This window comes from Myzus persicae, unplaced genomic scaffold (genome assembly GCF_001856785.1).
Source record: "Myzus persicae strain clone G006 unplaced genomic scaffold, MPER_G0061.0, whole genome shotgun sequence".
Taxonomy (NCBI): domain Eukaryota; kingdom Metazoa; phylum Arthropoda; class Insecta; order Hemiptera; family Aphididae; genus Myzus; species Myzus persicae.
In genome coordinates, this window is record NW_019104020.1 from 27,760 (window position 1) to 45,784 (window position 18,025).

The following is an 18,025-nucleotide window of genomic DNA, read 5'->3' on the forward strand; positions in this document are numbered from 1 at the left end:
ATTTTTAACAACAATAAATTCCAACTAGAACAACTATTAGCAATCAGGTAATCTTGAATTATATTTTTAAGGCTTATGCATGAGTATCATCTAAAAGTGGATGCACTGTTTGAAGAAGAAAACCACGTTTATAGCCTGGTTCTAAACGTTAAAACGTTTATATTATAAAGAGCACCAAAAACATTTTTTATAGAAAAACTGTAAGAGACACCAATTTAAGATTATTTTTCTTTGTGATTTATTTCATATTAAAAAGTGACACATTTTTACAGTTATTGCTACGTTTTATTTAATAATACTCCAAATCTTTTGTATTCCGCTTTAATTAGGTTTAAAATTTCAAACGTTCTTATAAGTAAAATATTATTACTCATTAAAACGTTTTCAAGCTCTGAATAAAACACTGTATGACAATATTTGATATTTCAACTAAATATTCTCTTTTTATTGACAATTTATAATATTAATTGTGCCTGTGACGAAGAACTAATTGCCTATATAATGCGCCGTCTCAAACTTTATAGTACAGTATTATTGTTGATAATTATTGACAAATGTTTGATATGAGTAATAATATCATTCAGAATATAAACAAGGTAAAAAAATATTTACACTGTATACTACATTTGAATAATATTACTTTATTATATAATATTCTCACCAAGGCAACATAAATTATGTTACATAATATCATATTATTATGAAGCGCAATTATATTTTGTTAGTGTTTAGGCTACGTATTTTCATTATATATTTTTTAATCTATTTATTTTCGTTAAGTTCTAAACACTTTATCATACAGAACAATAAACCCTTAAAGGTCATATTACCGTCCTGTGGATTTGTTTGTTTTTAAATGGCGTTTCTTTTGAATAATGGATCGATTAAAGTTTTAAAAAAAATATGTTTGATCACTATAACTGCAAATTTGTATACTATATTTTCATTATTAGTACCATCTTGTCCAATGCTGATGGTTGGTCGGAATATCTACCCATTCGATGTTCAATTTTTTGAATCGTCTATACTTTTCATGACTGGTGCATCCATAATTATAGTGGAGTGTCGTGTATGGCCAAAAAATATGAAACCGAAAAATCAAATAATTCATTTTTTTGGAGAGGTATACAATTTTGCTCTTGATAAGTAATAATGTAATTCTAAATCCTATATATTTTTATAATTTAACTTTTTTCAAAAATGTATTTAAATATTGTTTGTATTAAAGTAGAAAACGCTTAGATGATATTAAATTATTGTCTTATTAATTTATATTAATTATTTACTATTATACATTTATTTCTATATTAGAATATTTCATGCTAATTGAGTTGATGTAAAAATAAACTTGTGTTTTATATGTTGTTAGCTGTATATAATGACGACATGTATAATGCTTGTTTATATTCTATTTTGGCATCCAATTGTTGTGATTGTATCTATTTTTACTGATAAATGTAGTTTGTTAGTAAGTATATCTAACTGAGGTTCATCAATTAACATTTCAGTACTTATAAGTTATTTTATCTATTCCTATACATATATAGACGAATCAATGGTTGGGATCGACAAATCTTTACAAAAAGAGCATTCCGATTTGTATGGGAAATATCCGTAGCACGAAGTTTTTATGCATTTTATTGGGCACATTACTATTGTATAATGCACTTGACAAATTTGGCGTAAAAGACTTGTAATTATAACGATACTATTTATTACCTATATTACAATATTTTAAATGATAATAATATTGTTATACTATTGCAGGGAACGCATAAAATGTTTTTTGTTTTAAATGAATTCACGATTTATTCTTTATATGTTGTATTTGGGCATGTCTATAAGACCGAACAATGTCAAAAGCGTAATGCTTGCAAAGCAAGATTTTAGAACTGGACCGTTCTAGTATGCTGTTCTAATCTTCCACCAATATATAAACAAAATGATACTACTGAGTATAACGTGTATTATAGGAATATTACAGATTTGTTGTGGCTATATTGTTTTCAAAAATACTTATTACTTGTTCAACATAGGTTTGATCAACATTTTTAACGCATGAATTATTAATATATATATATATAAATAAAATCAAAGTTAAACAAAATTAATTAGATAGTTACTTTCATTAAGATTTATTTGTGAGTTTGTGACATTCTGTTCAAGTACAGTAGTGTAATTTAAATATGCTTAACATATTATACATTTTGACTTTTGGAATTATATATGATAGCAGCACATCAAATGTATACCCTCTCTATAGTCACCACTATAGCTATTGCCTATTGTATTGCCTTCTACGATATAAAGAAAGTCGCCGAAATCTATAGAATCTATGCTATAAAACTAGTACCCACGGTTATATAATTATGTATATATGTTATATGTATTATGTAATACGCTAATTATATAAGTTATAAAATAGATAAACTAAAAACTTGGAACTTTCAATGCATTCCAAAGGTTTGTTAAGCAACACATAATCGAGCTGACGATCTTATATTTATATTTATTTATGAATAGGCCGAGCCCAATACAACAGGTTAAAGCATAAAACAATTATAAGTAATTTAAATGATTAATACAAATGACACAAATAAATTTAAATAAGATAATAATTCCAGTATTAATAAATAAAATAATAATAGCAAACATATATATATAGTAACATCTAATTATAATTGTATCAGTTTAAAACGTTGCATGTTGTCGCAGTTCAGTGTATTAGAATATTTAATAACTTAATATAGTTTAATAATTTAATTTCTAAGTGCCAAATAAATTGAAATATATGTCTATTAAATAAAATTATACTTCAAAAAAATACGGTTAAAAAAATAAGAAAACAATTAATATTTTACTTCTTAAATAGTTAAATCAATATCACACACGTCATATTACCACAATATTATACATATTTCTCGTGATAAAATATGAATACATCCATAGTTTTGACAAATAAATAGCTAAATACAAAATAAAAAATTACTTAACGATAAATTTAACGAGAACGTGTATTTATGATGAATATATAATTACCTATTGAACACAAATTTAATAAGTTATGCTCTAATTATAAAATGAAATTACAATTAAAAGAGACACTAGCAATTGTATAAACAATGGACACAACACATATTATTACAGGAGTATGAAAGTAGACCCAAGTGGCGTGGATGTGGTCATGTAGATTATTTTGTATTTGATTTATCGAGTGCCAAATAACTTAAAAGTAATTAAGTAATTAATTAATTATTTATCTATTTCACTAAAATAGTAAGTTTTTTATGATAAAATATAAATACCCATGTATTCATTGAAAATAAGTTTTTGAAATTTCGCAGTGGTGAGGTTAGTTCCTGTAAGACTTCCTCTTTCCCAATATTGAGCTGTTGCATGAAAAAGAACCCCATGATCAGAGGATAGGTTTTGGTATATTATTGTTTATTTATTCTTTTGATTTTACACTTCTTAGTGTTTAGAATAGGTATTTAATTCAATGCGGTAGCGCTAGTATCAGTAATTTAATTAAAATAGACCTTCTACCACACAATTGTATACATTGTTTTAGACTGTATTTCTCTCGTACGTTTTATTGTAACTCGCAAGTTGTTAACCAATTATTATTTTTGTATATTTTTATGAACATAAATTATAAGACGTTTCACTATATATCGAGAAAATCTTTTATATTTTTCACTAGCTGTACATATACATGTATATTACATAATTTTGATATTTACCTACACTGCTGTATATTCATTTTGAATGTGAATTTTAAATTCTGTTATATATGCACAAATATTTTGCAGCGATCCACACATCTTTTATAAAAGGTGTGTGATTTGAATTTTAATACTAAATTTATCTTTGTTTACTAAAATATCTAGTGTCCTACTGTCCTAGTGGTATCTGGTATGTACCACATTGGTGAATCGAACATTTACCTCATCACTTAATAATAGTTTAAGATGAAAACCAAGGCATATTGTAAATCATAATTGTATTTTGAATTTCCACACCCATAAAAGATAAAATATCAAGAATATCAATAAAATAAACAAAATACCTAATCCAAATATTTTAAATACTTGCCTAACCAATAAATATGTGGTGCAACAATATTATCAACAAATTGCAATTACATTTTTTTTTTTAATAAAACGGAGGTACATATTATTTTATTACAACAATAATGACCGTTATAAAAACGTAAAACTTTCGATTAAGTTTCGTTAAATACACTTTTATTATAATTAATTGAGCAAAATGTTTTTAGAAAATAATAACATTTTAACGTTGTTAGTATTTTTGGGTTTTCGTTTTTTTTATATCACTTAACAACACGAATGGACTATTTAATGATGTGTATAAAATTGTTTTTATTTTCCCCGGTTAAAGGTACAATTGACGTTTTATTATTCGTCTATATGACTACACGTACAATGTACCATGTACCGACTTATTACGATTGAATTAAAAGTATAGGTCATCATATTTTTTATGTTCGAAAAATTCATATTTAGTACAAGAATTCATAGTTTTCATCCAGCACAGTGTAAATAATGTTATGTATGGTTTGATGTTGTAGCAGTGAGTGCTGGTGCCAACTTGACGGACATCAAGGATTGTTTTTATTTTAACTCAACTAACCTATATGTTTAATTTTATTTCATATTTAAACTGGTCGAGTAGGTAGACAATATATGTACATATATTAAAATGATTGTGTACAAATAGAATATGTAGTTTGTGTTCATTTTTCTTTCATAAAAAAAAAAAATATTTTTTTTGTTATCAAAATAAAGCTTCTTAGTTTTTGTTCAATATGAATTATGAATAAGTATTTTACTGTGAAAAAATAAATAATTTGCCTGTTTTATGCAGAGAATATTTAAATGTCTTTTTAATTTTTGTTCTCGGTACCTACTGGCTATACTACTATGATATTTAGTCGTTTGAAATTCCAAAAACAATATAAACTAACGTTGTACATTATTTCCATTATTCTGCAGTGAATTGTAATTTAAAATAAATTTCATTCTCATCGTTTTTTTATTTATGTGTATATTTTTATAGGTATACTTAAAAAGTTTCTTTCTTTGACAGTCTATTTACGATGTAATAATAATATTTTGTTGAATGAGAATTGAAAAATAAGACACTTAAAACTAGAATCATCATAAAACAACATTCAAGTTATTGTCTATTGAGTCAACGGGTTTGAAGTCGTTTCATTTCAACTACAATGTTAAATTATGATATAATGTTTCAACGCGTTTTTCTAGTGAAATTCAAGTCAGAAATGAATTTTTTACGTCCCTAAAATGTATGCATACAACTTATAATTGTCATAGTATTGATAGTCTTTTGATACCGGCCTGCCCCACGAGAAATCACTCACGTTTTAAAATCATATCCTATCCAACCTACTACAGTTACAAGTTATAGCCACCCCATCGTGTCCCAGGCCCATACATAGAATGATATGCCAGCTCAGTAATATATTATTTTTCGTCTACCAATAAATACTTAATTATTTTAACGTTTATAAGTCAATTAAATATATTCCTTTCTATTGTGTTAGTGCTAACAGACCTTTATTTCTTTATACACTCACTAATCACTATTTCAATTCTATATTTACTATAATGAGCATAAATGCATAATATTATAAGTATTAAATTATACTACCCATAAACTTCCACACGGCATTAGGTAAGTAAACAAATGAATAAATAATTAATATATGATTAACTATAGTATAAACACTTAAATAGTGATTGATTGTATCTTCAAATTGTTTCTTAGGATACTTTTTAACAAACAAAACATTTCAATTAACCCCAATTTTTAAAGGTCCTGTAGTAACCGATCGCGATATCCTGACAAAATTTATTTACAATAGTCTCAGAGTTCAGAACACATTGGTCTAAGTTATGACGACATTCAATCAATTTCCAACGCGTTAGTAATAACAACTGTAACATCAACAATAAAAATCGATAACTTGATTAATTACTCGATGTCAAACGCCATCTCGTGCATTTGAAAACGGTGTCACGGAAAATGTATTTATTATTAGTTATTACCATAAGTCGTTGTTTTCTTTTGATAAAATAATAATTGTATTTGTATAGACACGGTTATTGAAACGAATTATTCATTGAATTTTCTTGGTTGCAATTAATTATCTTTGTTAAATTTGTCTATGGATAAGAATCAATATGGTTAGAACTTAAAATGTAATACTTTTTTTTTTAAAAAAAATAGCGTTTATTGAAAATTTACAATCTATACAAGTTATGTACAATGAGTAAATTGGAGGAGGGGTGATAATGATAGGGCAGTGAAGAGAAATTTAATACTTATGAATATATTAGCAGTAAAATAGAATTAAAAAATTGTGGTTTTTTACAAAAAGTATACATTTTGAATTGGTATTTGGATATTACTAAAATAAGTTCAGAAGCTAAGTTCAAGAACTTTTTGCATCTGTATCATACATTTATTATTTTAATATTTATTTGTGAGTATATGGTTGGGAAGAATATGTTACATAAAAGTATAAAACCATTTCAGTTCTTCAACAACAACGTAGAATTGTTTGAATTATTTATATTTTTGATATTCGGCAGTCGTATATAAAGTTATACTTTGTACATCCTGAATGAACGGTTTTATTGAGCACAAAAAGTTTGGTCGTACATTCATTGTTTACTAGAACATTTAACAATTTATGCAAAATAATTTTAAACGTTCCAGTCTAGTGTGTTTAGGATGCTGCTTGTTGATTAAAATGTAAACGTGTTTTACTATCAAATATTTAAAAGATCATAATTTTCGTTAAAGTTTCACGGTGACTTAATGTGAAATAATAGGTACATTGAAGTTCTGTAACTGTATAAGTATCATTGAAACCAAAATATTGTACTTATACGTATAATATGTATGAGAATATTTTGGTTCAATTAAAACAGTTTAGGAAATCACAAAAGTACGGAAGTACCTATATAGGTACATTTGGAAGAATAGGTTTTTGGTTAAATAGTATAATCAATTGGAAGTAGAATTCGATACTATTATCAACTGGATTAGAACTTAAAAATAAATCGAAAACGGACGAAAATGCATTAAGTGGAAAATATATTATAAAATTGAATGTTATGCTAAGTTAGGAATAAAAAAAATAATATACGTTTGATGTAAATGTTTAAAAAAAAAAACTCCAATTGCATAGTTTCCCACTTTAGTTACTACGTGACAACTATTGACAATGGCATAGCTGCTCTATTGTAGCATTAATCTATGTACCAACGTTACACTTTATAAGCCTATAAGTAATAATTTATATTTATTAATTATTATTGAGTATAAAAAAACTAGTGATTTTGACACTTACGCACTTGCCTAGAATGATAAAAACCATATGTTAAAATGGTAAAAACATTTATTTTATTAGTATTGAATTATAGCTTGAAAAAAACCAATATTACCTAGGTATGCATCCATTTAAATTTTCAGTTAAAAATAGAACATTTTTGGAACGATGTACTTTAAAATTCTCTCTTTTAAAATTATTTAAAATTAATTTTGGTTCGTAAGTCGTAAGTGCATATTTAATAGTATAGTATTTTAGTGTTTGTATAAGACCTCTGCTGATAATATTATAGACTATATTGATACTATTTACACATTGCAACCATGATTATTCAATACGAACATATTTGATGTAAAATATGTCAATTTATTCTGCTTGAAGTATTAACATTTTAATACCTACTATGACTTCGATTCTTAGTGCTCATATAATTATTCTCATTTTACTTTAAAATTAAACGCCGTGACACGTTGCCTATATTGTGTAACGGCCATTGAACACTAAAAAATATATAAATGAACAATGCATCATCATTGGTATTGCACTTATATAATGATGTCCATTGAATACATAGGTGTAACCTTTCAAAGAATATCTACTTAAAAAGAATCAAGTAAGTAATACTTATAATAAAATGATATACTTATATGAAAGAACAATGGTCAATACTCAATATATATAATATAGGGATGTGTTAATAATAATGATTTAACATTCAATCAAAAAATATGTAAGTAGTTAAAATAAATATTTAAAAAAAGCCAATTAAATTTCTATTCATTGTATACAGTATACACCTACCTAGTTAATATTATGCGATTAGTATTTTATTTGTTTATCGGTGCAATTTTCTTGTTTGTAGAAGTCAAAATTAACATAAAGCGCTTCAACATCGTCTACATTCGTCTGTTAAAAATGCCGTATCGACCGGAAGATTGTTGAAATCATTAAAATCATTGCAAACGGCTCAGTTATACTGTTAAAGTAAAGTTTATAATTTAGCAAGTTAGTTTTTCTTAAGTTATGAAACCCCCACATCTATGATAATAAACCAAATTCGGTGGAGTTTTTGTAGAAAAATTGTATTTTGTGCCAATTTAAGTAACTGTAATTTAGGCTACTAATTGATACATTCAAGCGCGTATTGTGACATAGTGTGTGGCGTAATCTGAGGCCAAATATAAAAAACATGTTATTTTAAATTAATTTTACTATCGACTGAAAATATTACTCATTTATGTACAAAGTAGATACATATATTTTATTTTTCTGCATAACAGAAGGGATATCACTTACATATCAGCAGAGGAGGCTCTATGAAAGCAATACTACTCTTCTGCTGCCATCGTTTATTTATGTACCTATACATTTTCCTGAAATATCGTAATACAAATAGTATACATAACATTGCACATTACATCATCAGTCGATTGCAGCTTGCAGGTTGTGCTTCGACACCTTACAAAGTATGTATTTCTTTTATCTAACTCCTACAATTACAATTATAGCTTACATTTTTCACATTACTTTATGTGCATCTTAATCATTTTCTTTGAATGTATTTACTAAAATCAACGCCAACGATGAATGATTTAAAATATGTATAAATGGGTTTAAAAAAAAGTTTTTATTAATTATATTAAGGTGGCGCAAATTACAACTTTGATGTTGTGAAAAATTACACAACTAACAATTGTTGTAGGTGCAATATTATCTGGTCTTATGTTACGAAACTTGCAACCTTTAAAAGTGGAGCAAATTACCTAAATTAATATTTAAATGTAGCGCAAATTACATTTGTTTTATAAAAAAATTTTAAATAGCCCTATAAATTAAAATGTTGAATTACATACTGCACCCATTTTATACACATATAATAAGGTTAAATATTATATATAAACCATTACCGTAGGTTACACGTTACCGCGCCGGAGCCGTTACCACAGCATTAAAACGCTCACAGTGATGTGTAAGTATAATAGGTACAAGCGTTTTGAATGCCTTGCGTGTAAACAGCGAAATACCTTAGGTTTGGAAAAGTTAATATTTACCTGGAACTGTTTACTGATCAAACTATGTGATGTTTAAAGTTTTATATTTTCTTCTTCGCAATTACGGCTTAAGAAAAATAAAAATGCCCCTTTTTGGTTGTCCAATTTTATAGACTTTTGCTTATTTATAATCACGTAGGTACACTTGATGCAACGATAAATTAATTAATTTCTGTAAGTGCCTATTGACAAAAAATAAAAAATTACAAATATTTAATTGCTGGTAGATTGAAGTCACCTATATGGCTATATCTATGTGTGATCAAGTAAATATAACCTTTGCTCAATACACCTAAGTAGTATGTATAGAATGTGCAAATCATGCATAGCATGTGTGTGCGTTGATCAGGTTCTTAAACACAATAAAAATGTTTGGTTGTATTAATTATTTTAGAAGTTGACTTATATAGGTATAATTTTAAATTTAAAATGTCATCTCTATACGTACGTTTTATAGTTATGAACGTTGCTAAATCGATGATTTTATCATACTACATTATAATAGTTATTTTTTACCAACAGGAAGTTGTACAAACGTCGAACACAAATATACTATCAGAAATTATCGCTACTAAGTATCACAATGACTTCTAAATGCCTTTTAAAATTGGACTATGCAGTGTGTACTGTGTAGTGTACCATTCAACAATTCCAATTCCATATTCGAATGAAATGTACTTCAATCTAGTTCGATTTGAATTAGATATTTAAATATATGTAAATATAATAGTTACCTTTACCTAATAAAATTACCTCAGAAAAATATTCATAAATGATGTGTAAGTAAATTAATAATATTAATGAAATTGTTTTTAAAGTTAGTTAACTTTTCTGTTTTCATTATAAATTAGTGTTTACATCATTTGCAATTTGTTTATTATAATGTAATAACTGTAAAGTGAATAAAGACCTTTTCATGTGATTAAAAACTGCAATTCATTAGAGTGACAACGTGGAATATTAGATGACTAACCCGATCGTTGAAATTGACAACGAAACCTAATTAAGTATAATATGCATCATAATATTATGCGTATATGCGCACTAAAATATTTTTTTCATAGACTATAGTGGTATAATGAAATCGTTCTCAATTCTCATAATTTATTTGAATTAGCTGAACAAACAGTTATTGTTTAGTGGTAAACAAATGTTTTTATTTCCATTAAGACTCAGATAAATAAAACAATGATTTAGTACACCAAGAAAAAGCCAAGCGAAAACTGACATGGGACGAGATTAAATTTAAAAACTGTATTGATTGCCACACCAAAAATATTAAATAGGAAACAATATAATGGTCCATCCGCCCGCCATAGTATCGGGTAACCTACTAACCTATATGGTAACATTTCAAATTTTAAAAATTTAAAGCATCTGTAGTTTTTGTAAGTGTATTACACATATTACACGTATGCAGGGATATTAAGAACTTACATCTATATAGGTCACATATACTTGAATAATTGAATATAAATGCTATATTGTACTATTATATTTTATAATCAATGACTCTGTAATTGGTACATTTTCAGACACTTTCGATTTAGAAATCTCAACAACAGAAATACAAATATATGTAGTTTATTTATTATTTGGCTGTACTGACATAGAGCTTCTAAATTATATGAATTTATATCATAATAATTTATTATACAATATTCCTAATACCTATGTCGGTATCCGGTTTGTGTGAATTTGACGTACGTATATTTTAAATTTAAATTTAGCTTTTTAATAGTCATAAGTTACGATAAAACTTTTAGTGTTTGTTTTATACATCTCTTTTGGGAAAGGGACAAAGCAAAACACCCCTGAAGCAACTCCACCCCCGCCTGGAGAAAATGTTCTTAAATAAATACGGATAGTATATGAAAATCTGTATTATTATTATTTAATAATAAATAGTAATATTGTAGGTAGGTACCCACGTCATTTTTTATTCTTAACAGAAAATGAATAAAGAGTTATAATCCGTACTTGACGTATACTTTGTAAAACTTTTAGATTTCTTTTGTCGATGATCTTAAACATCAATTTAATATTTATGATTAAATTTAAGTTTTTGTAAAAGTAATAAATATTCTTATCAACGTTTTAATAACAACGTTATTATGGGGGATAAACTCTTTGTTATTTATTGTAAGTCTTACAAAAAAAAAAAAAAAATGTTAACTGCTCATGTTTTATTCATACCCAAACACGCCTACCTATAGGGAAATTCTTCTCAAGAAATATATAAGACCACCATAATCTTCCCTTCATCCCTGTGAATGAGATTTATCAAAAATATACATTAAATGTTTTTGTATTCCAACATAGAATATATTATATAATATAATAAGTGATCTATTGTATCTATCTATAAGTTTCTGCTGTCATTCATTATTCCGAAGTTGAATTTCTATGTATTTATGACTTTTTCATAATCTTATGTTGTACAACATTTTGGAAATTAATTAGTGCAGTTCGGGAGATCGCGACACCAGTGTCTTTTTAGTCGACGTGGGGGGTTATAGGCATGAAGTCACTGGCCAAGTTGGAAATCAATGGATTTGTGTGGTTAGCTGTTTTGGTTCGTATATTTTTGTAGTAGTTTTTGGCTGTTTTAGAGACTGTTTCAATTTTAAGATCCTCGTGTAGCTAGAGGTTTGAGACGTACCATGGCTCAGATGTTAATAGGCGAAAGGAAATAGACTGCAGGAAGGCTTGTATAGTCCGTATTTGGGCAGGCTTGGCACATCCCCAAATTTGGATGCCGTAGGCCCAGATAGGTTTTAGCATATTGATTTGTATATTAGTAATTTGTTGTCAATAGACAGTTTGGACTTGAGGATAGGTCGTAAAAGGTGAAGTCTGGTATTAAGAGTCTTTCTTTTAATTTTGAGGTGTGGGCCCCAAGTTAGACGCTTGTCTAAAATTAGACCTAAGTATTTGGTTTGAGTTGTGGTTTGAATTGGATTGTTTTGAAAATAGATTTGTAGAAAGAACAGTATTCTACTTATACTTAAACCAGGACTAACTTTTTAGAAAAGTTTTGATGGAAAAAAAATAATCATAGTATCACTGCTCCACTGTCAATCACCAGTTTTAACATGTGATTTTGTACGTTACTGTAATACCTGCAGAATACCACACACAATGGTCACTATTTAGCACTTTACCCTACATACGTTTATGAAAGGAAAACATTTACTCAATACCTACTAGTCAATAACCAATATCATAAATCGGAATGAGTAACCGGATAAATAACAAATTACCAATAATAACAAACATTTCGGGAACCGGTAAACAATGATGAACGTATTCGTCAATAATAGTGTCGGCGCCAAGCCGAAAAAAAATTTGAAAATAAAGTTGTTCATTCAAATTTCAAACAATTACCTAATCAACATTATTATTTTAACATTTATCGAAACAATATTGTTTTTCTGTTAGAAATATCTAGTACAATACAAAGCACGTTATGAAAGTAAGGAAAACCTTTTTTTACATTTGTAAATAACTGAAACTTTTTTAACAATTAATATTTCAAAAGATGACGATGAGATGTTCAGATTGTCTCTAAAATGTTGTTCTTTACATAAATCTCATAATACTCATAATATAGGTATATTTTTGCTCTAAAACCACTCTTTAATAATGTTTCGTTTGTTTTGCATTGGCATATTTTTACCGCCGATAATGATCGGTTTTAGCTGACGACTTGACATACATTATTATTCAATAAAACGCTTTATCGGGACAACAGGACTCTATATTTAAATCCGGCACAGAACCGGAACGTATGGCTACCCTTTAATGGACTAATTTATATTCACATACTATGCGTGTCATGTTTCGTGTACCCGTAAGTCTTAGATAATACTCGTACGTCTGTGTATGCGTGTTATTATAATATGTAATAACTAGAGCTAGGATTTTGGTGACATTGCATTTTTTTTCTCTAAGTGTTCTACAATTCTAGCCAAAAACTAAATTTGTTTCGTAATATAACAATTTAAAATATGTAATTTTCATTTTGCATTTATTTGCATTTTTTGTATTTTTTGTGTTTAATGCATTTTATTGAATTTTTAAAGTCATTTTATGTATTTAAACTAATTTTTGTCTATTTTAAGCTCTTTTTTAACATGTGTTGTAAAGGTTATCCCGGTGAGTACCTAGAGGCAATTACCTACTCCGGTGTATTGATATTGAAAAAATAATATAATTAATTGTCGCTTTATCCGATAAGATTAAATATCGAACGAACCCATAATTATTTAGGTATACAATAGTAGCTTTAGTAGTGAATTCGACACGTACCTATGTGGTTCTACCGATCTCAACTGTACAAAATGCCAAAAATTAAGTAAAAAATAAGAAGCCGTTTGCGTAGTTTTGTGAGCGAGTTTGGTGCCGATATTTTTTCTGCGGACGGTATGGTGCTTTTTTGTAAAGTTTGTAATGTTGCTGTTGCCTTCGAAAAGAAATTTACAATTCAACAACACATCAGTCGAGATAAGCATCTGTAGACGTTGAGCGAAGTTTTTCTTTATACAAAAACATTTTATTTGACCGCCGTCGCAAATTCCTGTTGAATGTTATTTCTTCGTTTCTGTATATGCTTATTCGTATAAAGTATAAAAATTCTTAGGCTTGTAAAATAAATCTTTGTGATCAATAATATTGTGTTACGAGGACATAACACTGATACTGAAATTTGATGTCTTATAAGTGCTTAACATAGTAAATGTACGCTCAACAGATCACGTATGTATAGCTTATATTTAGTTTAAAAATCAGAGTGAACCAATCTCTTGTTGTGAGTTTTTTGCGAGAGTTCAGTTTTTAAGTGAGTCATGAGCCTTTTTAATTTACTCCATATGTATACCCAAAACTTGCTAGAAATTGAACTATCGTAAAAAACTCACAAACACAGATTATATCGAGGATAATATAATATTATGTTATTTCCATCAAGTTTCATAATAAGTCGATTCACTCTAATTTTTAAACTAGCGAAGGTACACGTGATCTGCTGAGCGTACATTTTGCTTTGTTGCGCACTTGTAAGAGTAGTACAACAAATGCCAGTGTTACGTCTTCTTATTATAAATTGATAACAAGTAAACAGATATAGGATAAAATAAAGAATAGACATGATGTTTAGATCGGTATACATATTGGTAATTTATATTGGTCATGTTCAATTATAATGTTATTTCATCGTTTATGAATCGGCGATGTTTTATACACATTTAAATTAAGTGCTATATTTCTTTATCCTTGTCTATACTTTACGTGCGCGGTTATCCAATATTATACTCTACGATGCCTCGTCGTATTTATGATAAACGCTGAGATACGTTAATGATACTCGATGTACCTTTCGGCGTGTGCGGTATGAAACCGAGTGCAGATTTTGGGAAAACCTCACGGTACCTGTATTGGCTGTATAGAGAAGTGTTCGGACTTGACGTTTTTTCGAAAGCGTGAGGTCGTGATGGCCGTCGGCACATTTGACGACGTTCAAACGCGAAACACAATAATATTAAATATTGTCGTACATGCGTTGAGGTAGGTACAGTGAAACTTATATATGCAACGGACAGTTCTCGGAACCATCGAGAGTGTCCGTTATGGACAGAGGCACATATATTATTATATTGGAATATCTATGTATTTTTTTGCCGGGACATAATCATATCACACACTGTCCGTTCGATAGAGGTGTCCGTTAAAGACATGTGTCGGTGTACGAGACGTTGACGCGTTGAGGAGTCTGCACGAATTCAGGTCATAACTCTACGCAGGTATATATATATATATATATATATATATATATNTACCTACCCAATTGTTTTCGATACAATTTTTGTAAATTTATATTCAACTTGATAAGTATAAAAGGTATTAAAATATCGTAATTGATTTTATTATTTTGGGAAAAAAGGATTTATAATATTAATAATCATTTTCTTATTGTGCAATAGGGCACAAGTCAGTGAAATTCATTATTATTATATTGTAGTTGGGCACAAGTCAACAAAAATACGATTATTCCATTATTTAGTCATGAAGTGTATGATCATTAATTTATTAATGGTCTAAATAAACTATTTCAAACATTAAACGTATTAGATCATCCAATTAAATTATAAAATAATGTTTTTTGTGTCTCCTGAAAAGTAGTGTTTTTTGACTTGTGCCCTTTTGCACAGAGACCGTCCATATAGTCTTCATCACATAATATCACGTGGGTCGCGTTGTCGAGTGGGTGGGTCGTGTACTCGCGCGTGTGTGACTTGGACTCGCGTGTGTGTGCATAATAATTACATGATATATTATTGTAGCATGCGCGTATGACAATATAATATGGTTTATCATTTCGGCGGTTGTTGTTGTAGCCGGTAAATAATATTAATAATAATACGACATTAGCACACGCAAACACGAATTGCGCTCGTTACGTTATTAACCAAACGATTGGCGTTATTAAAATTATTACGCTACGCATTAATTTATCGCGATGACGAGTAAGTACGTGTGTGACTCGCGCAATATACTTCGTTTAACCCGCGACCCGCACCGTTTACGAACACAATGATATTTGTTATAACCCGTTATAATTATATAATTTATATTAATTATATTAATTGTTACATTGTACGCGGACATTCGTAATCTTATTGTCACAACGACAATATTAACAATAATATTATTATCTGTATCGTGCCATTTGCCTTGTACGGGCGGTGTACGCAAAACGTGTTTCGTTTGCGCTATTGAAATAACGATCGTTTCAATTCCTTCGTTCCGTCGTCTGAGACGTTGACGCAATCGGTAAGACGATATTAATATAAAGTGTTTAAGACGAAAAACTCAAAACAAGCGGACGCCATTGTTTCGAAATAACACTTTTGTGCGGAGCACTGCAGCAGCAGAGGCAGCGTCGCACAAAACCGTCGGCAAAATCCGATATGACCCAGATCGCACAATATAATGGCAAGTCGGAGGAACTCCAAACGGGGCGTTTTCGAGAATCAGACGCGTCGGCGAATCGAAACGAATGCAGATTTATAACGATGAATAATAATAATAATAATAAATCACCAGCTGCGGTATAATACAGTTTTTGAACGCTGTCCGAGGACAGTCGAATCACTTATTACGCTAAAACCGGAATCGATCGAACTATATTCAGTATAATGGTACATACCGCGCATACCGTGTAGGTATAACATCGATAATATTGCATTCGATCTGAGTAGATTAGTCCGGGAAAAAAATCACAGTACCTACCGTCTAATAACGGCCTCCGCTTTTTTAACGCAAACAAAATATAGCAAAAGCAGATGGCATACTGTCGGAAGGTAGGTAGGTACACCTAATCAATACACGCATATTAGTCGGTAAACATAATTTATAGTGCTCACTCGTTGGTCGTTATAAATATTAAATACACAAATGTATACGACGTACGTATGTGGTGGTATATGGTATATAGGTATATGTGTGTAAATATAAATAATAATAGTACATTAAAATATTATACACGAGTGATTCTTTATTTTAAAGTAGTAAGCCCCCGATTTCATTAAAAACGTTATCGTTTTTTGGAAACATTTGGTAATCTAAAATCATTATTAAACAACATTTTTTTAAATTAAAGCGTTCGAAAAATACGAAAATCATATTGTGGATAGCTAAGATAGCTTTAGATTTTTATAAATACAAGCATGGAGATGTGGAACAATGGAAAATCGTTTTGAATAATGATTTTCAGATAATATATGTTCTTACTAATCAGTTTATTACATTATACAAGACCTACAGGCTGCAATTATTATTATATTATCGAACACATAATTAAGGTCTAATTAAGGTGAGTGGCAGAAGCGCACTTGAGTGTTCATACCGTGGCAGGGCGGAGGGCGATGTATAGAAGAATTAAAGAAGCACTCTTACTCTGAATTGAATCAAAATTCATATTCATAATTTCATAATTATCTATTACTTCGTCACTTATAATGGTCTTGATTTAATGGTGCGTCCTTCCATATGAATATTTATGTGCCTAATTAAATTTAACTGTTTATACTAAATTGCTTATTGCTGCAATGCATGTACTCCTCAAACTCCATATTTAAATGATTTAAAAATTCAAAAAAATATTTATTTCAAATTTCCAAAAACGCCTTGACATAAAAACGATAACAATGATATAATAACTGATGAGAAATTTGCTCGTGTGCTGTACTACTAAAGCGTCCCTAGACGCTCGTACCAAGATGTACTTTATTCAATACATCTTGGCATAGACCGATAGACCTGATAACAGTGGCCTGATATCAATATTTAATTGAATACGTATAATATTGAATATTATTTTAAAGCAAGCTACAAACTTTGTCTGGAATTTATCCATTTTTCTGGGAAACAAATTTAAGAAGCAGTTGGCAAAATCACAATATTGGATCTTATAAATACTCAATTGCGTACACTTTTCGCAGTCCAAATGACTGCGACTGATAATTTTTAAAATGATCAGGTCCATGGTGTCCATGACACTGAAAGTTTCGAGTTTGTGTTCAACTTTTAAAAT

At 28.9% G+C, this 18,025-nt stretch overlaps 1 protein-coding gene across 1 annotated transcript; it reads left to right on the forward strand.

Annotated features, from left to right (window-relative positions):
• Positions 1–790: 790 nt before the first annotated feature.
• Positions 791–1,771, forward strand: LOC111037658. The gene is made up of 3 exons (XM_022320340.1): positions 791–1,123; positions 1,370–1,468; positions 1,548–1,771. Exons 1-3 carry the CDS (start codon positions 857–859, stop codon positions 1,695–1,697), a joined length of 516 nt encoding a protein of 171 aa, XP_022176032.1. The 5' UTR covers positions 791–856; the 3' UTR covers positions 1,698–1,771.
• Positions 1,772–18,025: the final 16,254 nt, after the last annotated feature.